At 40.2% G+C, this 24352-nt stretch overlaps 1 protein-coding gene across 5 annotated transcripts in view; it reads right to left on the reverse strand.

The window, feature by feature from the left end:
• Window positions 1-5456: 5456 nt before the first annotated feature.
• Window positions 5457-24352, reverse strand: part of LOC128627164 (gamma-taxilin-like) — a 77308-nt gene continuing 58412 nt past the window's right edge. Inside the window, exons 4-10 of one of the 5 annotated variants that reach the window (XM_053663748.1) lie at window positions 22266-22436; window positions 20414-20608; window positions 17603-17722; window positions 15955-16029; window positions 12558-12650; window positions 9553-9648; window positions 5457-8656 (exon numbers count right to left, since the gene is read on the reverse strand). In XM_053663748.1, the coding sequence (XP_053519723.1) occupies window positions 8336-8656; window positions 9553-9648; window positions 12558-12650; window positions 15955-16029; window positions 17603-17722; window positions 20414-20608; window positions 22266-22436 (1071 nt within the window). In that variant the 3' untranslated portion in view covers window positions 5457-8335. The remainder of the gene's footprint in view (window positions 8657-9552; window positions 9649-12557; window positions 12651-15954; window positions 16030-17602; window positions 17723-20413; window positions 20609-22265; window positions 22437-24352) is intronic. The other 4 variants (XM_053663749.1, XM_053663750.1, XM_053663752.1 and 1 more) reach the window with 4 other exon arrangements.

Consider the following 24352-nt stretch of genomic DNA (forward strand, 5'->3'; position numbering starts at 1 on the left):
TATTCGATTCTATCACTTCAGAGTGTTACCTGAGTTGTTTCATAGTAGAGTCATTTAAAAAACAGATTTCATCAGTTCAATAATTAAAGTATGACATTTGTGCATGGTGTTTACTGTATTATGTATTAAATGCCATCTGAAAATGTACTCCTTTGAGTTGCACAGAGACCATGACATCAAAAGAAAATATCAAAAGAAAATGAAATCTTACCGCGTTATTTGCCTGTCTCATGAGTAATAGTTGTACAACTTGGATATCGCAAATGTTGTTTATTGTTTCCTGTTAGAAGCCAGCTTCAGACAGAGAATGAACTATTTAACTACACCTACAAAGTAGTATGCAAATGATGTCAGTACGAATATCAGTATTGACCGTGCAAAGTCAGTTAGTGTTGACAGGAATTGTGAGGTCAGACGTGGAAAAAAGTGATGGAGAGAAGATTAGGCAGGGCTTTAATATCCTTCCTTACATGTGGGGAGTCAGAAGTGTCTAACACTGAAAATAACGAGGGGTGAATATTTATTAAGAATCACAAAAGTAACTAATAGGAGAAACACAAATATCACAACTATTGAGAGATGATGAACAACAATGAAAAAAAAGAGAGATGAGGGTAGTGGTAACGATCTAAATCTCTATTTTTCATGGTGTGGAATCAAACAGATAGTGTCACAGAACAATGATGAGCACACATGTAGAATGTGGAGGCAACCCCCAAAAGAAATGAAAACAACACTGATTAAAAATGATTGCCTTTGTGGAGTGAGAATGGAGGCGTAAACTGACTTTCCACGCCAGCCATACTTGTGCTACATGTAATTCCACAATGTGCAGTTCTTACTTTCACAAAAATGAAAATAAAATGGATTGAGAATTAAAATAGAAATGATAATAATCATAGCTGACATTTGTTGTGCATGACCTATAAGACAGATGCTTATATATATATATATATATATATATATATATATATATATATTTATAATTTGATATTCTCATTAACTTATAAGTTTCTATCATTATTTGTATTGATGGGTTATAGAAATGAAGCTTAGAGAATATAGCTAAGAAGCACCACAGCCAGATCTCAAACCACTCAAGCTACTAACTGCTCCAAAATATGACTATCACCATGTGTTTTCCAGTACCAGATTTGCCCCATGTGGTAGAATTTTGCCCCCTGCCTTGATCTCTATCCCTTTATGTTACTCTCATAGTTATGATATATTTCATGCACAAGAGACTTTGAAGATGTTGTTGCAATCACTCATCAGTTGATCTTAAAAAAAAATAGAAAGTAGTCTTGGTTGCAAGCCTCTGGTTTTCATTACTTAGAATATTTCTTGCCTACACTTCTGGCTGGTAGTGTTGCCATTCAGAAGTCAGCTGCTGGTCTTATTGAGGTTCCCTAGTATGTTACTTTCTGTTTCTGCCTTGCTGCCTTGAAGATTCTTTCTCTTTGGTGTTGGCCATTTTAATTATTATGTATTCTGGGCTGGGCTCCTTATGGTTCGCCTTCATTGGGACCCTCTGTGTTTCCAGCAATGTGTTTTCTTTTCTTTTTTTTCTCTCTCATCAAATTATGGAAGTTTTCCAGCATGATTTTCGGAAAAAGATTTACTATCCCTTGCTCTACTCCTTCTCCTCCTGGTATCCCTATTATATAAACATTATTACATTCCATGCTGTCCTGTAATTCCCTTAACTCCTGTTCATTTTTCTGGGCCTCTATTCCATTTCTTGCTCTTTCTGGGTGTTTTCTGAACCTTGTCTGTAGCTCACTATGATTCAGTGCTTATCCAACTGGCTTCTGATTCCTTTTACTGTGTTCTTCAAACCAGAACCTGTATTCTTCATTTCCTCTTGGTCCTTGTTCATAGTTTGTATTTTTCTTTTCATGTTGATATTATGTGCAGTGAGTTCATTGTAGTTTCCCTGTAGTTTTAGGTAGTTTTCTGTGAGCTCATTGAGCTTCCTGATAATCACTGCTTTGCATTCAATAGGTGGGTGTTGACTTGCCACTGTTTGATGTAGCATTCTTTCTGAAGCTTCCTCCTTTCCTTATATTTTGGTATTGTTGCTTTGTCTTCCCATTGCTTGTGAGACTCTTCTTGTTAACCTCTGCTTCTTAAATTGATCTGTTCTCACTTCCCTGTGTTTGTGGTGTGAAATTCTGTAGTATAAAACCTGTAAGATTCAGTGGTGCAGACCTCTTGATCTCCTGAGCTCACTGGTGTTGGGCCATCATTTGGGTTGTCTCTCTGTATGTCTTTGGGTTTTGATTGTTGTTGGGTCTTTTTTTGGTGGATCCTTCCCTCCAGTTGGCTAACTGAGTGAGTGTCACTCCATCCACCGTTACTTAGAAATATTCTAAGTAATGAAAACCAGAGGCTTGCAGCCAAGACTACTTTCTATTTTTTTAAGATCAACTGATGAGTGAATGCAACAACATCTTCAAAGTCTCTTGTACATGAAATATATCATAACTATGAGAGTAACATTCTGATGTGCAGGTGTGGACAGGTTGCACTGAAGCTGATTCTTCTGTGTGTATGAGGTTTTGTGGCTTCCCTCTCACTCTTGTTCAGTTGTTTGTTCTGGGTACTTTGTCCACCATTTAATTGTATCTCCAGATCGATCCTGGGTGGAGGTTAGCGTGGCTTCCACTCCCTCCTTCCCCTTCTACCATTGGTATCTGTTGGTGGTTCCTTTGCTGCTGGGTTTCCTCTCTCAGCAGGTATACTGGTGCTCACAGCTCCCACCTGCTCTTTTTTGTGAACAGTTGGAAGGGGGAGGCAAAATGGTTTAAGAGAGCAGGAGTGTATTCTATGGTATTTAAAGTACCATCCTCTAGAGAAGAGATAGGAGGTCCTTTGTATATGTATAGTGTTAACCATGAAGTTTCAGCCAACTTGCCACTTTTTAGAAAGGGTGGAAAAAAGGTTAGACTCTTGTTAGGGGTGGGGAAGGATTGTGAGTTGGATCTAGAAAGCAGTGAGCTTGTGGGAGGTCAGATTATGAGGTAAAGTGAGAGCAAGGAGAGAGTATAGGTGTAGTTTGTGAGAGAATAGAGTTAACCACAACAGTAATAAAGTTCAGGAAACAGTGAGGCGTGCTAAGATCTGGGATGGTTGCTGTGTAGAATTTACAATTGTATGGAAGAGCAATTGTTAACAGTAGTAGTAGAGCACATATCATATGACAGAATCTCTGTGATCTGGGTAAGAATAGGGACTAAAGGAACTGGGCTAGTGTGCTATTGGAACACAAGTGAAATGGAAGACAGAAATTTAAAACTACTGTATGAAGGACAGAACAACTGAAACAAGTCCAAAAACACAATTTAAGAAGCCAAGTGAAGACTATACAGAACAAAAGATAACTACCAAAATACTAGTAAACTAAGAGATGTAAGAATAATGAAAAGAATAATGCAAATATACAATAACTTGCAAAGTGAAATTTGTCTCACTGTCTCAACTCTTAGGATGACTCCTCTATGGGTCCAACTGTGGTTTTTCACAGCTCCAGGTTTTATTGTCTTCCTTGTGGTAATTTACAAGGAAAAAAAGGAAGGAGGGAAGGAGGAATAAAAGGAAGGAAAGGAAGAAAGAATTAAAAAAAGAAAGAAAGGAAGGAGTTCAAAGAAAGGAGAAACAAAGTACTTAAAAAAATACAGGAGTCTCCTGCTGGCTTCAAACTGCCCAGACCAGTTCTGCTGGTTGTCCTGGCTGCAGCAGGCTGAGCTGCAATTGGTTTTGTTTTTTTCCCCCCTTCCTTAGCCACACTCTTCACTCTTCCAGTTTTCCCAGCCTCCAGCCCAGTTCCTCAGGTTGCTGCCAGGCACCCAGGGTCCTTGTGTGCCCAGCCTGCACCTTCAGTGCAGCAAGTGGTGCTGTCTTTGAGGTGCACCTGTTGTGGGCAATTCACACACCACCTTCTTGCTCTTTCTTGTTCTAGATGCTAGGGACTCTCAGAGTCCCCTCAGGCTAGTTCACTCCTCCTCAACAAACAGTGAAGTCTGTCTGGGGATTGCTGACTCCCTGAGCCCCACAGTTCTCTTCAGAGGGGATGCCTTCCCCTTTATCTCAGAAAACTAGTCAGCCCTGCGTGGCAGGGTGCCACCATGGCTGCTGCTGTGCATGCAGGTGAGTGCCTCTTCTGGGGCTTCACCCAGGGTGCAGGGATTGGGTTTCAGGTGCCTCTGGGTGGCAGGGTCAGGTGCAGTTTAAGCCACACCTGTGGGCATGAGCACTTGGCCCACAGTACTGGGGCAGGAGGGGCAGCCACTAGTTCTGCAGCTGCAGGTCCTCACCCTCACCTGGGCTTTGGGTGTGATCTCAGGACCTTCTGTGCCATGTGCAGGAGCACCACTTAGCTGGATGGGGTTAGGATCCAGGAATCTGGGGACAGCTGCTGCAGGAAAATCCCCCAAACAGCCCCCAAGTGCCTCTTGCCTCTTTTTTTTTTTTTTTTTTTTTTTGCTTTTGAAAAATTTCTCCTGATCAAGCCTGCCTCTCCAAACAAGTACCTGGCCTCTCTCCCAGCCCAGCTCTCCAACCAGGCCTGGATGTATTCTGGGAAGGGTCCCTCATGACCTAACACTTCCCAACAGACGTCCAAAGTCTCAGCAGGTGGGCACCACCTCTGAGTGCCTGCCACTTCATCCTCATTCCCTCCCTGCAAATTCAAGTAACCAGGGCCCAAGGAGGCTACTTGGGAAGGCAGGTGGGAAGGCCCACTGCTCCTCACACCTTGAATGGCAGGGGCGGGAGCCTTTGGCCTGGCTCTCTGGAGAAAATCGTGGCAGATCCAGCAGGCAACAAGTCTGAGACTGCAGCTGACCTGGTTCCCACACTTGTCCCAGAGACCTTATTGTCCTGGAGTACTATCATTACCTCCTGAGTTTTCACTGTCTTCTACAAATTTCTGTCTGCAATCTTCACATATACCATTGGCTGTTCACTCAGTTCTTCAGAAGATTGGTTAGGTGTGCCAACCATGCACAGAGGAAGGTGGATGTATTTGTTCATATATTTTTTTCCTTGCTTTTGTGTGTGTGTGTGTGTGCTGCAAACAGCCTGAGAACCCATCACCAAAGGAATGGATCCTGAAATTGTGGTACATTTACACAATGGACTATGGTATAGCAGACAGAAAGACAGAATCCTTTGTGACAGCATGCTTAGAAGTGGAAAGCATTATGCTGAAATAACCCAGGCAATAAAAGAGAAACAGCATGTGGCGTCATCTTTATGTGGAACCACTCTGTTACTCTTGACTTTTTGTCTGTGCCTCCACTGGGCACTCAAACAAATCACCAGCCTTCTCTCAGCCTGTTCAGCTAGAACACAGAATTCTGCTTACCTTTCGCAACAGCATGGATGGACTTGGACAGCCTTATCCTAAGTGAAATAAGCCAATCAGAGAAAGACAAGTAGCATATGATCTCAGCCATAGGTGGAGTGTAATGAACAAAACAGACAGAAGAGAACCAGATGCATGGATATAGAGAACAGACTGACAGCTGTCAGAGGGGACGGGATTTGGGGGCTGGGTGAAACAGGTGAAGGGACTGAAGCAAAAGCAAAAACAAAAAAAACAAAAAACTCACTAACAGACAGAGACAAGAGTAAGGTAACTGCCAGAGGAAAAGTGGGGTGTGGAAGAAAAAGAGGGTAAAGGGGGATAAACGGTGATGGAAGGAGAATTGACTTGGGGTGGAGAAGAGAAAATATAATATACAGATGATATTTTACAAGAACTGCACACCTCCAGGCTATGTAACTTTATTAACCAATGTCAGCACAATAAATTAGGTAGAAGTATATTTGAAAATAAAATTTAAAAGTCATAAAATTTATAGCATGTATATTCATATTTCTGTGTGCACATGTTTCTAACACTTTAAGGAGAGTTTTCAAATATCAAAAATAAAGAGCTTCTGGGTGTAATTCTTATAATTTTAGTAAGGTTAAAACGACGACAACAACAACAAAACCCTTATTCTTCCAGCTTTCTATATGTGGAGCTTTCTAGCTAAGTGACTTTTGCCAGACAAATTGAGGGTATGTTCCTCTACTCAGTGCTTATTCAAATTGTGCTTTAATTAACTGGGTCTTAAGATCAAAAAATGTAGCTGTTTACAAAAATTGTGTTTGAACTTGAGGGTTATGGAATTAAAGTCACTAAATGTAAAGAATACACAGAGGCTATTAAGTTAATCATTACACAGTTACTAAACCTTCACAGAAAGATAAAATAAAATTCATATTTAGTGAATAATCTGCAAAAGTGTCTTTGCACAACGAAGTAAGACTGCCTCATCAATTTAGTTATGTCTATGAAGGATGCGTGAGCTGTAAAAATAAGGCAGTGTAGGTAGTACTGCCTCCCTTTCTTTTTTGTTTTTTCTTTTGGTTATTTTCATTTACAGAGTAAAGAGGTAGTTATTTCTGAAAATGAACCCTAAGGAAATGAGCTGTGATGACAGGTGTAGTAAGACAGTGACCATGTCTTATGGTATTGACTATGTATGTCTTTAGTCACTAGTAACTAAGAAAATGTCTCATGAACCACATAATGTATCTCTGTGCCTCTGAATATGAAGTGGTCTGCTCTTTCACACCATATTGATTTCTCTACATTGGAACCCTCTGCCACTAGGAATTTTACAACTCCAGAACTTCCCACAAAATGGCACAAACGCTCACAATTTAATCGACTGTGGCATGTAAGCCTTTCCTGGGTGAGCTACAGTGTTTTAAAACAAGGGTTGCCAAAGGGTCAGATATCAAATATTTTAGATTTGTTCAAATACCCTTGTAAAACCAGCAGTAGCCAGTTGAAGTCCTGGTTTGCCAACTCCAGTTGAAGAATACAGTAGACACTTTGCATGCTCCAGGTCATTTAGAAGGGAATGCTTTTCATCAGGTCACCGCCTGACCCTGCCTTTCTCCACTTGGTAAGGAGGTAAAAAAAAGCTCCTCAAGCAAGCTAGATCCTTTAAATGTCTTATTTCACACAATATTATCTAGTACACTGAGGACAACCAAAAGAATAGATAGACCAAGTTCTGTCAACCATATTGCTCTCAATCCAAGATTTACCTCTCACATGAAACAAGTGACAAAGAAGTGTGATGGGGCACAGAACTCTCTTTGTAAACGGTTAAAAACGTTGCAGCAGCTGGGTCCTGGTACAATCTGATCACTAGGATCAATTCTAAGTCGAATTATAACTCTGACACATATCCTCACTTTTATGCAAAGAGCTGGGCCCCAAGTTTCATTTGATAGCTAAGGGAGGTACTCATAAAAGCTTGTGGTGGGGGTGGAAGTGGGATGTTTTGATCCTGCTAATGTTGGCACAGTATTTAGTCAGATATCACACACACTTCCTCTTCTGTCTGGACTGTTGATTATCGTAGAAGTTTATACTTTACTTACTTACAATCTTGGCTCTTTTCCCTAGTAGGTAATTTTGCATTTTTAAACAATTTTAGATTGTAAGTGTGAGAGGAACATTGAAATAAAAAATGTAGCTTTTAGGCACTAAAATAAGGAAGGAATGAAATCACCATGTTCGGAAATTTGCCCATTCTAAATGCAGAGCCCTGTTACAGATGTTTTTTTTTTTCCTTAGACATCTATCTACCATAAACTAAAGCAGTATGACATTTTGAGACATGTGAATATTGAGCCTATTTGTCCACTGACTTGCCTACAAACTCCAGTTTCTTCACAAGTGGCATCTTCATATACATAAGCTTCTCCTACTTTGACACTCGTCACTCATCTCAATCGTCAAGTGTTAAAAATATTATCAAAAAGGCAATAAGAATCAAACATACTATGCTTGTTTCGTATCCCAGACTGGTCTTAATTTTACATGGCATTAAAACAAACCAATAAACTAAACTAATCATTTTTATATGGCTTGTTCTTCTGTTAGTGGACTAGAGAGTTTGAATTAGTTTCGATTTTCACATAGGGAGCCAGTGTTAGAACAAATCTAAATTTAATTGTAATGAGGTGCAAGACCCACAGATAAGGCAATGAGCACACAATGTGATAACACTGAAGCCATAAGGGGAATGAGTAGACATATTGCAATGAAGGGGAAAATAAGGCAGATAGGCAATACAACTGTAGAAATGTATACATGAAAACGACACAAGACTGCTAAGCACTCTCGTGTATCACGCAGTTCAATAGTTCTAAGAAAATGCAGAAGTAGAAAATTTTCATCAGAAAGCCTATTCTAACTGCTATGGGAAAATTATATACAAAGAATGTCTCAATACATGAAGCACTCATCACTACGGCAGCTGAATCAATGCCCAGAAGAGATCATGTGGAAAGGGTCTTTGGAACTGCCTTTGGTTTCATTTCCTCCCTTGGTCTCATCCTGCGAGCAGATTCCTGGAGCTCCTTTGCAGGAAGGGTTCCAGTCTTTCTGAGAAGCAACAGTAGCACAGGGCTGTATCCCAGGTGTTGCTAAAGCTACATCTGCAGCTTTCACAGGGCCCTGCTCTTTCAAGGCTTCCACTTTCTGACTGAGATCATTTCTTTCCACTTGAAGTGCTCTAAACAGCTTCTCTAACCGTTCCAGCTTCATTTGGGAAGATTTGTACTCTTTATCACAAATAGTTTTCTTAAAAAAAAAAAAAAAGACAATGTTAGTAACCTCTGCATATGTAAATACAAATTAGATTACCATTTGCAAAATTAAGTAATCGGAGCAACCCTGGAAACTACTTATTTTCATCTTTTGGACCTTACTGAACACTGATATGTATAACTACTCTGAAAAAGTACAAACATTAGGTAACCCAAATATACTTCCTGACTGCATCAAGCAGTAAGAAAACCCAGCATCTTAACCTAAGATGCCAGAAACAAGAATAATTTTCCTTCTGTTCCACCATTCTAGAGCCTTCATGTTTTATTTCTGAAATGTTATGAACTAGCTCTACCAAGTTTATGGAAGTTTGAAATGTACTAATTGCACCTGGGACACATTTCAGCTTTATTTATAAGTCTGACAAAAACGTAGTTTGCTGTCTTTTGGAAAGAATAAATCAGGGCAAAAAAGCAACTGAGTCACAAAACTTGGTGTTCTCCCCACAGGAAATTTGAAAAAAGTTGTCTGTATTGAAGAGGAGAGACTCTAAAGTTGTGGCTTTTGAGCCAGCAACATAAGCTTTACACAAATACTTGTTAGAAATGCAAATTCTTTGGCCACACCCTAGATTTAATGAATCAAAAAATGTGGGGGGAGCAGCATACCAGGTGTCACAAACCTTTAGTAGGCATACATTCACTTACTATAGCAGAAAGCAAAACCTACATACTTTAGAGCTATGTGTAACACAAACCTGAGCTAATTAGTTGGCTACATACCACACTCAACACAACCTAACTCACTGCAGAAAACTAATCAAACTTTAATAATCACACCTGCAGTTACTTTAGGAAATACCCAGACGTTCCAGCCTGCCTTAAAACTGAAATAAATAAGCATTCACCATTAACGTAAAACCTTCTCACCTCTTCAGCCATTTGCAGAAGTACTTTATTATTACTTTCCCACTTGGTACGCCATATTATCATTTCTCTTTCCAGTTTCTTAATTTTCTTTGTCATCTGTGAATCAACACAATGCAAATTTAAATTCTAAGTAGAATTTCCTGACCTACAACAGACACATTTTATAATGTTCCTTTTTCCTCTCTCATCACTGCACTTGTCTCACCAGCTGATAATATGAATGTCTCTATAATTTTTTATCTTCTCAGTATTAGAGGAAGATGCAAAATGGTAACTTTAGATACTCTCAAGTCTCTGAGTTAAGGTCAGAATACAATTCGTTCCAACTTATGTAGCAAGATACAAGACCTCCTGCCTCCTAGGTTGTATGGGGGAAAGAAAGTCCACATTTTTGAATTTTCTCAAAACTCAAGATGTGATACAGCACATTAAACTAATTTATCAGATTCTTGGAACAACAGAGACTCTCAGGCCACAAAGGGATTAAGAGTCTAAAACCACAACAGTAGCAGAACTAGAAGTGGAAGAAGTTAGGTGACCCAGGAAGAGGGCATTAAAATGATTAAATCCTTAGGTTTCATCACCCTCACAAGTCACAAGATTTTTACTTGAGATTTTGCCAAAGATAAAGTGGGTCTAAACATTAGGGGAATGTTGTTAAGTCAATTGCTACAATATCCCCTTTTTCAGAAATTCCAAATAAGAATATGCTATGCCTACCAAACACCCATCATTCCAATATTCCTTTACTGTTGGTCTGCACATCAGCTCTGCTTCAAGTAGGCACACTAATTAAGCCACGCAGCATTAGAGGAAACAAGGATAAGACAGAGCCAGTGCCCTATGTCATGTGCTATTAACCACAAAACTGCACCACAAGGCAGTGTGACAGAGGCCATGGGAAAAGCATATAGAAGATCTGAGCTGCATGCTGACGTACAGGGATCTGTATAGCCAGTAGCGCGTGCAGGCGCGCGCGCGCGCACACACACACACAGACACACACACACACACACACACACACACACACGCACGCACGCACGCACGCACGCACAGTGTTCCAGGCCAGAGGATTCTCCACAATAGAGAAATGGCCGTCCCCTCTCTTGAAATGGTCTGTATCAAAAGCATGCATGTGCTACAGTCCAGCTAACACATTTGCTTCAACTGGAGCCTCAGCTGCAAAAACAGGAGGGCAAAACTAATTTTCTCAAGACTCACTGAATTCTCCACGTTAGTAGTTCTAAAAACATCTGAAGATGCTAACTGGAGCACTTAACATGGACAAGGTCTGTTTGAAATACTGCAGATACTTTCATTATTCTCGTTTTTAACAATGGAAGACCAGTGAGGTTAAACAACTTGTCAGTGATCTACAATAGATAACGCAAGGGTACTTGTTAACACGATAAACCTGACTACTGAAAACCACGTTTTGACTACCATTCAAGATGTGATAATAATGATGACTAATATCTACCGACTATTTATAAAATGCCAGACCCCATTGTTACCTACCCTGTACTGACCACCCTTTCTTAAAACCCAATTTTAAGGGGCAAATGCCAAAGTAAATAGCTTGCCCCAAGGAAGTCACACAGATGTTAGTTCCAGAGTCCATGCTCCACACGAAGGTGCTGCTCCCTATTTATTTCAGGACAGAGGCAGGTAACAGTAATCACTAGACTTGACCTTTACCCCATATTCTGAACTGGAATGACCCAAAAGAGATTTCTATGCCGAATTTTATTTTATGTTATTTTTAAGATTTTATTTATTTATTTTTAGAGAGGAGGAAGGGAAGGAGAAAGAGAGAGAGAGAAACATCACCGTGTGGTTGTCTCTCAGGCAGCCCCTACTGCGGACCTGGCCCACAACCCAGGCATGTGCCGAAGACCCAGAATCAAACCCATGACCCTTTGGTTCACAGGCTGGCACTCAATCTACTGAGCCACGCCAGCCAGGTCTCTATGATAAATTTTAATACCAATTTTTAAATTTTATAACGATGTTATAAAAATTAAACGTAGTAAGGTCAAATTGGCTCACTGGATTGAGTTTGGGCCTGAGAACCAAGGGTCACTGGTTTGATACCCAATCAGCACACGTGCCTGGTAGGGGGCACTTGGCAGACAAACACACATTGATGTTTTTCTCTCTCTCTTTCTCCTTCCCCTCCCCTCTCTCTGAAAGTATATAAATAAATTCTTAGAGAATAATAATATTTTAGACATTAGCTAATATCCTCAGAAATAACCTATTTGAACCAAAATATATTACTTTCCTTGGTCTGGATCTCTAAAAGTTCATTTACACAACACTTTTTGAGAAAAAACAAGGAGGGATTATCTGAAGTGAGTTTTAAAAAAGGACAAATACCATATGATCTGACCTTTAACAGGAAGCTAAACAACAAAACAAACAAGCAAGCAGAATAAAAACAAAGACACTGAAATAGACAACAGGGGGACAGTGACCGGAGGGGAGAGGGGAGAGAATTTCAGGGGAAAAGGGGAAGGATTTACAGGAACTAGTATAAAGCAGACACATGGACAACAACTAAGGGGGTGGAAATGGGAGGGAGGTGGGGAGGGCTGGGGGGGTGGGCTGGGATGGGAGTGAAAGACAGAAAACTAAATTAAATACTTTATTTATTGTTTAAATAAATACAATTTAAATATTGTTCAAATACTTGAACAATAATTAAATAATTTATTGAGCATTTTTTAAAATGCTCAATAAAAAAGTAGCTACTTCTCACAACATACTGCCCTTATTAGGAGAAGGAGAATTCTCTTTAATAATGACAGATTTTTGAGAGTATAGAGACTACTATCAACTTGGGGTAAATTCTGGACACAATGCCTGAATATGGCAATGGAGGATTAGAAAAAATAAAATTAAGATTATATCAGATCACTGTAAGCTCATCCAAACAGGAATTATGCTTAAGGCAATCACACACAACTTTAGAAGCAATATCCCACTATAGATATATAAAATACCTTTTCCATTTCCTGCCTGAAGTTTGTAAAGAGGTCATTGCTCTTTGCCATCGTAGTCTGGAATTCTTCAAACTTATCTATATAAATAGAAAGCTACAAAAGAAAGTATCAAGTATTCTGAGTCCCAGATAAGTGATTTGAAAGTCCCAAAGGCTACAGAAAGAACATAACATGGCTAAACATCAGTGAGTTGTTATGAGCGATGAAAGTAAGAACAAACACATACTAAATATTGGAACAACCACAGGATGGCTGAAGTTCTTATAAACCACTGAAGCACACTGAAAATTTATGACATTTTGTTGGTTTAATCTGTGCAAATCCTTAAACTGTAGAAATATTCACTAGCTCTGTTCAATCAATTACAATAAAAAGTGTTATAATGTACAGTAGTACTATGGCTATACATTTCATATAACCATAATGTTTTATGCACCAGTCCTCTCCTTACATTTGAAAAGCTGTTCCTGCAAAAGAGTCATTCTTTTAAGTGTACTATCTGAATAGTCCTTAGCTTAATGTGAAGGCTATTTCTTTCCTGCACATGGGAGGGAGGTAAAACAGAAGCCAAGAAATGGTTTGGCTGGAGAAGAAATAAGTTAGTGGGAGTTAGTGGGAGTACAGCTGAGACAAAGAAAAGCTAAGAAAGGTAGAAACGCCAATTTTTTAAACCCCTACTGTTATGAAATTTTTATGCCGGCTGGGAGAATAATGCTAACTGAGTGTAGAATGGAGTCATTTTTTTTGTTGGGGGGGGGACCTCAGTAGCTGCCAGAACAGAAAGCATGTGGGTGACCCTGAACTATGCCTACATTTTAGGCATAACATTTAGGCTTGGCTAACTTATTTTACTTAGATCAGGATGGAATGCTTTAGAGATAACCAAATATAATAATATCACAGTGAGGATGAGAAACCACAGGCCCAGAGAAGTACTGCACTTCATGAGGGACAGGCTCCAGGACCCCGAGCGGAGGCCTTGAAACCACAGGGAGTACTGGAAATATATATTACTATATTTTCTCCTGTATATGATATGTAAGATAAAGCTTAATTTATAAACTAGACACAGCAAGAGACTAAAAACAATAGCTAATATAATAATAAAACAGTTATAAGAATGCACGGTAACAAAAGTTATATGAATGTAGTCCATCTCTTTCTCCCCCTGGTAAATGAGTATCAAGTAGATAAACAGGTAGCATTATAGTGTGGAGACACAGAGCAAAGCGATGAGTCACGTCCCAGTCAGGACAGAACATCTGGTGCAAGATTTCATCATGCAATTCAGAATGGCATGCAATTTAAGATTTATATTACTTTTTATTTCTAGAATTGTTTGCTTAATGTGTCTGGTCTGTGGTAGCTGAAACCCATGATGGGAGCCCACAGCTAAGGGTGAGTGTTGCCAAGTGGTTTGCCAAAGATAAGTGGAAGAGAATAAAAGAGAATCAGCATCCAAGAAACAGCCCTTCCAGTTTGGCTTTTAATTGGTGCTGCATGAGAAATATCCAACAACTCATGAACAGGGTGGGGAGGAGGTAGAAGGTGATGAGAGAACAAACCCACCATTTATCAGGTGGGATGGGCCATATGGGGAGCACTGAGAAGCAAGCTCTGCTGTAGGTGGGAGGGAGAAGCTGACTGAAAGCAATGTTACCAGTGAGAAGCTAGATAAGGAAACTGGCAGACAGCCAAAACACATCCTCAGAAAGGTGCGGGCGAGGGTAAGAAGGAATGGAAACTTAGGGGCAAACTAAGACGAATGCAGAGGATTTGTGAGCGGCCTGTTGGAGGGGCACACACTGACCGTGCCCCTGAGGCAGCTGGCCTGAAGTGGGGAACAGCAGCGGTGCTCAGGCCCAGTGAGGGAGTTCTGGTGCTTGAGGGTCTGAGGGAGGTTGCAAGTTAGGACAGTTTGGGCATGGCCCGTTTTTACTGAAGATGGCACATCTAGGTAGACAGCCCCATCTGCGAGGTCAGGGCCGGCCCACACTGGGTAGTCAGTCAGTGGCGACTGCCATGAGTCCTGGGCTTATGTGGCTGGGTCACCAACAGTGGCTTCAGACACACCAAGATGACGAGACTGTCAACACATGGTAAAGAGCGCAGAATGAGAATGCCTCTTGGGAAGGACAGCCACATTTAGAGCGTGGGAAAAGGAAGAGGTAAAACAGCAAGTAAAACAAACTAATGATTACATAACACTTGGAGCGACAGGTCAGTGACTGACAACAGCACAACAGAAGCAGAGGTGGCCTCGTCAGCTTGCTAAAAAAGGATCTCCAGTGACTTACTACTGGAACAAGTATCAATCACTCCCTCCCATGTTAGAGAACAGCTTTCAAACCCATACACACACTTTTTACACCGTCCCCACATTTGATTCTCTTTTCCATGTTTATAAACAACTCAGTGTACAAAGCTAATTAAGTAAGGGGTTTAAATTTTATAGAAGCATAGTGACAAGATCACAACGTATGATGAAAAGTTCAGAAAACTTCTATTTGACTACTATTCAGTTTCCACAGTAAGTTACGCTAGTAGCTTTATAGAGTGCCACTACATTGTAAAACATTTGCAGAGACAAACAGCATGCAGAAGGTTTGCTCATGAATTTGTACACCAGTCTTAAAAGTATTAGTGTACGTTAGAACTAATTAACGGAGGGAGTTCTTACACTTACATTATATAGTAAACATTATATAGTAAACACATTATATAGTAAACATTATATTTTAAACAGGAGGTGCTTTTTAACAGGACACAATCTAATTAACCAAAAGGGAATAAAGTATACATATAGATACCTAACTGCTTCTTTCTATACAAACCAGGGAGGCATCAGTAATGTTTCACATATGAAAAACACACAATTTCCTCTATTTTTACTTAGCATTTGTACATCTGCTTCCTTTGTTTCAAATAAGACAGACTACAATGGGACAGAAGAGGACTCATTGACAAACAGGGAAAACCCCAATTCTTTTTAAAAAGTACTCACACATACAACATTAGCTGGTAGTGAACCTGTGTGAACTTGCAGTTTTTTAAACTACATGTAGAACAAAACGTGTATTTTTCTGCCTGCTTTCCTTTCCTTAAAGAACAAAATCAGAAAGATCCTGGAACAGTACCTAACATAGGAAGGCCACAGTGAAAGTAGGCTGAGCAGTTAACCTGATTATCCTTGGACTGAGGGGTTTCTTGGGGCATGGGATTTACAAGACTAAAATTGAGAAAAGCCCTACTCCGATGGACTCCCATAAGTTAGTCACCCTAAGTGAACAGAAAAATTCCAAGAGGGCAAGAAATCTATCTACCCTTCTGTTCTACCTGGCTCTTCCTGAGAGCAACAATATTCATAAATTGCCCTATTTCTGTGTTGTCAAGTTACCTGCTGCTTTAATTGTACTTCCTGGTGTTTCATTTCTTCATATTTGTACCTTGATTCTGTTGCTTCTTTTAACAACTAGAAAACAGAAACATTCTGGCAAAACGCTAATAGTAATGTCTAAAATGTCAAATGAACAGATAGTCAACATTAGTATTTACTGTCATTATTTTGGAAAGAATCACAGGTCAGTGGGTAAAACAGTCTATTACATCATTTTTCAATTATCTCTATGTTTGCTGTGTACCACTTTTAACACCTAGGAATGTAGGAATAATCTTTGAGCAGCTTAAGGGGAAGAGAATCCTGAAGGCCTAATGAGGTGCATAAAACTCAGGGTCGAATTGAGGTCTTTTAGGTGAAAATAATTAGACCAAATGGAAGCAAAAAACAGGACTAGGAATATTGACATTATCCGAAAGGCTCAGAAGGCTGTCTGCTCCATGAGAGGCAAGGTGAGGTAGAATAACTATAGGGCCAAGAAAGAGAGAAAGATGGAAGGAAGGAAGGAAGGAAGGGAGGGAGGGAGGGAGGGAGGGAGGGAGGGAGGAGGGAGGAGGGAGGGAAGGAAGGAACAGATATCAGATTTCTATTTTTTCAAATATGGGGGGGAGAAGGGTGTCACCCTCTAGTCAACAAAGGGTGTGGCAAAATCAGTTTACACATGTTTGTATGAAAAGGAGTGCAATAGTAGATAGCAATACAATCTTGTATTTTGTTCCATGTCCTCACAAGTGCTAATCTAGTTTTGCCCCATGCTATGTACATGGGTTTTAAAGAAAATTATACAGTGAAGTTGAATGGTAACAGTTACGAAATTCAGTCATTAAATTACTGGGGCAAAATGTTATACATAGTGCAATGAAGCCTTAAAAGGTCCCTAAACCAACCACAAAGTATACAAATGTAATACATGTATATATGTTCATTTATGTACACACAACACACACACACACACACAATTTATACTCCACAGTGGAAATGGCAATTGTTTCTACAGGTGTGCACTGGATGCTACTGTTGGCTTACACTAAAGGTTCATGCTGTGAAAATGCATCTCTCTAAACTACAGGCGTGCATTTAGTGTGAGTTGTTCACACTTAGGAACTGAGTATGTCACGCCATGCTTACCTCAGGGCCTAAACTGGTAGCGTGTCAGAGCCTTGAATGACACACTAAGTGGACCAGTCCATACTATTATAATCATTTAGCACTTCACTTAAGTTAAGCGTATATAGTTTAGTTTGCATATGTTAAATGTGGGATCTCACTATGTTCACAATTGATAAAGTTGGTGTGAAATAAAATTGCCTCTGGCTCCCAAGGCCCAACTTGCCAAATGACTGCAATTTTCAACTTAATGATCATTCCCTAAAAATCAAGAAAATAACACACACACACACACACACACACACACACACACTAAAACATGTGTAGGTCTTTCTACTAATTTGGTCTAAAAATTCCACTATGCATTTTTATATGAAAATATTATCAGAAATAACAGGCTGAATGTACTCTAAGGTTTTCAATCCAGCCAGTGAAAAAGCAAACTGCATGACTCAGGTGTATGTAAAATAATTAGTTTGAATGTTTTAAAAGGCTTTGGCTACAGTTTTGGCAATAACGTCCTTTAAGAGATTGAACTTACAAACTCTCTTTCTCTTTGATGTTTTTCATCAGCTTCTCTTATGAGCTGTGTTATTTGCTGAAGCTTGACATCCACAAGATGTTGTTGCAGTTCCTTGCGTTTGAACACTTTATCAATATGCTACAGGAAAGATAAAATTTCTTTCATCATTTAATGAAAAAATAACACACTGGTGAAGAGAAATAATACAAGTTACAATTACTTGCTTCTGTGTTCTTTCTGCTAAAAAAGATCACAGCTAATAACATCAAATCTTTGTGTCCCTATGCTTGCAGAAACATCTATGTACGGCATCTTGCAACCATCCTGCACCTGCGGGAATCATCCCTCCACTCTACTATCTGCAGCCAATGTTGTTGGAGGTGGTCTGTCCCCATCAACAGCTTTGCATTTCCCATTTCTGCTCCACATTAAAAGTTAGGCCCAAGCTATCAAGAAAAAGATGATGATCAAACTATTAATATTAAACTCACTCATCCTATACATACATTCCTGAGCATTTCCCCCCTAATTAATGCTCCCCAAATTTCTTTGTGTGGGCAGCAGCATGGTGTAATGGTGGAAATGAAATAGTCTAGGGTCAGATGCTCATTCAGTGATTATGGCCTTGGACAAACTCTGCACCTTAATGAAACTGTTTTCTTAGTAAATCTATAAAGGTTGATAGCCACATCAAACCTTACAGAGTTTTTGTAAAAATCAATGCAATGGTTAAAATATTTAAGGAGCTTGGAGCCCTAGCACATACTACATACATACCTGGTAAGAGGAGACATCATTATTATTTCCCAACTAAATTGCTAAGTGCTAGTCATGTACAATGAAGTCATCAGAACATCCTTCTCAGACGGAGAAATACTAACTTTTTCAGTTACAATATCCCATGTGATAGGAAGAAATGCTGGTTCATAACAGGTAACCTAATTAACTTTTGAGAACTGCAGTGGATGTGTCTTTGATCGAAAATAGTTGACTGGATTATAAAATGCCCCCTGCTAGGACCTGGCCTGAACCCCAGGCATGTGCCCTGACTGGGAATCAAACTGCTGACCTTTTGGTTCACAGGCCAGCACTCAATCCACTGACCTACACCAGCCAGGGCAGATTATCAAATTATATCTTGACCAAAAAACACAGAAAATGCTGTAACTCTTAAAATGTACAAGGCTTACAAGTGATACAACATGAAAGTATACCTTGCAAATTTCCTATGTTAATAGAGAAGTAGACTGTCATTCTTAAAAACAGTTTAAGATTTCATTTAACAAAATGAGAACTCCATGAATCTACTAGTAGGAAAATCATTCTATAAGCCTTTACATTACAAAGACTTGACATAATATCTAATAAAATGCATAAAACTTGTTTGGATCTGATTCCAACAATCTTAAAGGGGTGGATGGGGCAGAGAAATTTAAACAATGACATGGCATTTGATTAGGTGGTTATTATTAAATTAGTAGCTGTAACAATGTTACTGTGCTTCTGCTTCAAAAACAGTCTTGTCATTTCAGGATACACATTCAAATAGTGTTGAGTGATGTGTCAGACTTGTTTAAAACAGACAAAACAACAGCTGCTCGACACAAAAGTGAATAACTTTTGTCTTTTAACACCTTACTTATGTATGTTTAGACAGAGGGGAAGGGGGAGAGAACAAGAGGGAGAGAAACATCAATGTGTGGTTGCCTCTTGCACGCCCCCAACTGGGGACCGGGCCTGCAACCCAGGCATGTGCCCTGACTGGGAATGGAGCCAAGACCCTTTGCTTCGCAGGCTGGCGCTCAGTCCACACCTGCCAGGGCCAAAAGTGGGTAACTTTTGAAGCTATGTGGTTGGAAAATACTGACAAATCTTAAATATGTTTTCAAAGAGTGTGTAAAAGTATAAATTGAGACAATATTAAATTTGAATTGCAACTGGTACAGTTTTGCTGGTAGTAAAATACACAAAATTGGCCATTTTAACCCATGTTAATTGGTGACAATCTTTTTAAATTATTAATTTTAATCTGTTTATGTAAGGAGCTCAACATACATAAATAACAGAAACAACATTTTGCTACCTTAAAAGCGTAATAATGGCAGGAGAGGCATCCTTTCAAAAAGCCAAAGCCTCTTACCCTACATATTTGACCTCTAAAAGTGAGGAAACTAACATGAGCACTTCAGTCACCTATTTGCTTCTAACCTAGACCCTATCTAACTGTCAGAGTAGCTTGTAAAATAAAACACAATAATCAGGTTCTGCAAGCACAGATCATTCCTGTAACACTTTTTAACTTCACTGTATGTGTGTCTACTGGGGGGTGGGGGAGAGAGAGAGGGAGGGAGAGAGAGAGATCACTAAGAGGAGTGGGTAATACATTAACAGAAGGTCCGTTTTTTTTTTCTCCCAAATAATACAATGCTATGGTAGAATGCAATGCTATTTACACATGGAACAGATTGTATGGAGGTCTGAGATAGGTTATTTGGGGGCCTGATATTCATTGTTAGGCTGCATATGGGAAAAACAGTGTCTATGCTAAAGTCACCACCTTCTAGTACCACATGGCACACAAGTAGTACTTAAAATATCTCCTAGAAACAATTTCAGATATCCAAAGCCACTGATACCTGGGCTGTTGCCCAGTGATGATACGATTAGTCCTTGGGTTCACAGAGTGCCAATCCCTTCCTTAAAATGCCCAATTATACACATACAAAAGTTCTAAAACATTGTTCTGTGACAAAAGTTTTAAATTAGCAATGAATGGTAAAACATTTTGGTGACAACAAGATGCTGTCTAAATAAACAAAACATTTTTACCTTCTCCCTCAGTGTGTACTGTTCAATGAGCTTCTTCAGCTTCCCTCCCAGTTCAGTGTTTTCCTGGCGCAGTTTGGCATTTTGTATGTCATGCTGTTCCAGCTGTGCTTGGATTTCATTTAAAGTTAACTGGAAATGTGAAGTTGCTTTTTCACGACTTTCTTCTTCTTCTCGTGCCTGCTCCATATTTTCTTCCTTATTATCCAAAATAATTTCTGTTAATTGCATTAAACCTACAGATAAAATGCTCATACAAAACATGCTGCTGCTATGTGGGTTCAATAGTCATGCTGAAAATGCTGCTTGTGAGCTACAGTTTCTTCTCCTGATGTATGACCAGAAAGCTCTTACTTTTAGAAGCAGGCAGATCATCCTAATTAAGTTGTCAGAGATACAAGTTTCCATGATATAAAGTAAGTGTTATCTGATGGCCTGTCTATTCACAGAAGTAAAGTACAAGTAGGAGCTTCTCTACACAATCGGCTTTTTCCACATTACTTTCCCAGATGTCCTCCTCAGGGTTTAGGCAAGCCATCATCCTTGTTACATAAGGCTGAAGAGGTATTTCACACCTAGCAACTTAGTTTTTAATGACACAGCTCTTCAAAGGGCACAGGACAAATTAAATACTCATTTTAAAAAGCTTACTTTCATTTCTTCCTAAGATACAAGCATCGAACAGAATGCTACCTAAGCCATTACCAATCCAGTCAAAATGTTGACTTATATGTGCATAAGGAGGGGAGGGAAGAAAATCAACCATCTATTTGTATGATATCAAAATCCAAGGTTTCATAAGCAAGAAAAAATAAACCTCTTACACCAGTTGAATATTCATTTCAGAAATGGTCTCATACTCCAGGCCTTGGGAGTTTTCTGCGGCAGGGTAATCTGAGCTCTTGCTTAATTGAAATCATCCTCCAACTGTATCTCTTCCCCATTGATAAAAGCACATGTGCTCCCACCATAGGGATTCTTTGTATCCTCCATGCTCTTTATCCCTCTTTCCTCACTGATACAAATTTCGATGCCTGCTGCCTCTTCCTTTATAATTAGCCAAGGTATAAGTTAAAATTATTTAGCACCTGAATAGCTGAAAGAGGTCTGAGAGCAGTTATGGAAATTATTAGCCTATTAGCAGCCATGCCTCTCCTTCTCAAAGTAATTCTGACTCAAGTCTATTGCTACTAATTTCTTTGTTTCACCTAGGCATTTAATTCCTTACTCAAGAAGGATATGGTAATCAACTACATTAATGATTAGCAGGGCATCTGAAAACCCTGAGGTTCCTAAACTGGAGGACTCTGGACTTAAACATTTCCTGAGCAGGGGAGGAGATTTCCTGTAATCAAATGAGATACATTCAAAGGTTCTTCCTTGAACCACAAACCAAAAGCTGGATGAAAAAAGTGAGTCTTTGATTTACAATGACCTCACCACACAGCACTAGAACCAGCGAAATAGAAAAGGAAGGCAGTTTATTTTCGAGGACCGCCAGAAGTTCTCTACTCAGGAACCTCATGTACCAGAGCAAGCACACGAGAAATCAACCACGAGCCATAAAAATGGATATATATGGATACACACACACACACACACACACACACACACACACACATACATACATACATACATACATATATATATATATATATATATATATATATAGAGAGAGAGAGAGAGAGAGAGAGAGAGAGAGAGATGTAGATAGGTATAATATACATAGAGATATATGTGTATATATCCCACTACATCAACAGAAGCAAGGATTTACTTCAAATGGATAGTCAGTTGAGTATAAAATCAGCCTAGGTATATACACCTCCTGAAAGCAGAGCAATGAACCAATAACCTTTAATGTCTTGTTGTAACGCTGAAGTTCTCTGCAAAGAGATTCTAGTTTGCTTCTTGCCGAAACAGCCTTGCTATGTTCACTCTGCAAGTGAACTTTCTCTTTCACGATCTGAGCTTGCTTCTTCTGCAGAATCTTCATTTGCGTCTGAACATTCCAGCTCTCCTCCAGCTAAAATAACAAGCACACTTTATATTTACAAAGTACACTATGAACCTTTGAGTTACGAACGAAAAAATTACAGTTGTGGAATCTTTTGTACTTCAGTTGTGAAAAGAAAATATGCAAGTGATTGAGTGTACAAAGAAAAGCAGTATCAATCTACTCTATTTTTATTAAAAACCAATCTGGAAGCAACCTAAGTGCCTATCAGTAAATGAATGGATCTAAAAACTATGGTACATTTACACAATAGAATTCAATGCAGCAGAAAGAAAGAAGGAGCTCCCACCCTTTGTGACAGCATGGATGGAACTGGAGAGCATTATGATAAGTGATATAAGCCAGGCAGTGAAAGACAAATACCATATGATCTCACCTTTAAGTGGAACCTAGTCAACAACAACAACAACAAGAAAAAAGGACACAAGCAAGTAAAAGAGAACCAGGGATGGTGAAATGAACAACAATCCGACAATAACCAGAGGGGAGGAGGTGGGAGGGGACAATGGAGGGAAAAAGGGAGAAGGGTTTTTAGGAACACGTATAAAGGACACAGGGACAAAACCAAGGTGTGGGGGCGGTGGAATCAGGGGAGGGAGCTGGGGTTGATGAGGTGGGGGTGGGGGGTGTTGGGGGAACAAAAGGCACACAACTGTACTTGAACAACAATAAAATTAAGTTTAATTTAAAAATATGAACCTTTTAAATAGACTTCATATGAATCAACATTCTGGGGTGGTGCAGAGTAGGTCGTAGATGTGCCTCCATGCTCCTGGCCCCAAACCGAATTTACAACTACATTTTGGAGCAATAGACATGAACAATCAAGTGAGGGCTAGCTGCACAGAAATGCAGTCAAAACCATGTGGGGACTGGTAGGAAAGCTGAGAATGGGAGGTGGGTAGGAAAGGCTGACAGCCCCAGCCCCGACCCATATGTGCAGCTGAGAAGCCTGAGGGATATCAAGGCTGTGAAACAACCTTCCCTCTGGGGTCAGAAGCATGGGGTCTCAACCCCACACAGATATCACCAACCCAGTGCAACAGAGATGGGAATAGGAAATTGGCGTAGCATCTGGAGGTGAAAATCAGTGGGGTTCACTTCACCTGGGAAACTCAGACCACAAACTTCTAGGGATGAACTCCCCTCTTGCTATAGAAGCAGCCTCAGGGCAGCTCACGGGGTTCCAATACCCCATGTGAGCTCAGCCCAAGCTACCCTTGGAAAGGTACCTGCATCAGGTACGCCTACAGGCTCGTAGGCAAGAACCCCAGGGGAGGCTGTTTGGGTCAGCCCTCCAAGTCATGGATATGTCCACTGGTCTCAGTTCCCTGGGGGGAAGGAAGAGAGGCTCAGAGCAGACCCTCAAAAGCTACAGTGAGGCACCAGGATGAAGAACTTAGCCCCCTCCTGTGAGCTGGGTCAGCATCATCCCCAATGGGAGACTCTTTTGATCTATTATCCCTGAGTCCAGGGTGGCTGAGCTTTCTCCTGCAGAGTGACAGAAGGCTGCACCAAACCCGAACCTGCAGCAAGGTCATCCAGGGGAAACTAGAGTTGGAGACTCTGGCAAAGACTATGTGGTTTGGCTTTGAAGCAGGGGCCACCTTCCCCTCACTGAGTGCCTGGCTCTGTGCTCACAAACTAAGGGACCCACAAGCCCTGTTCCTGACCCCAGTTGCCCTGCACTACCGAGCTCATGAACCGTGCCACAACCAGTGGATTGTGGCCAGCATGGGCCCACCCCAGAGTCCTTTTTTTAGAAGACTGTGTAAAAAGACCAGGCAACCTTGGGAGGCAGGTGGAGTAGCACAGCAGTGGACACAGACCTCAGGGAGCCTCAGTCCTTTTATGGATCTGCCCTGACCTCTAAGTGGGAAGAAGCTGACTCTTTTACTCAGATTTGCCCCTCACATGCACACACA

Source organism: Artibeus jamaicensis, unplaced genomic scaffold (assembly GCF_021234435.1).
Source record: "Artibeus jamaicensis isolate MK-2021 breed Jamaican fruit bat unplaced genomic scaffold, CSHL_Jam_final contig_3276, whole genome shotgun sequence".
NCBI classification, from domain to species: Eukaryota; Metazoa; Chordata; class Mammalia; order Chiroptera; family Phyllostomidae; genus Artibeus; species Artibeus jamaicensis.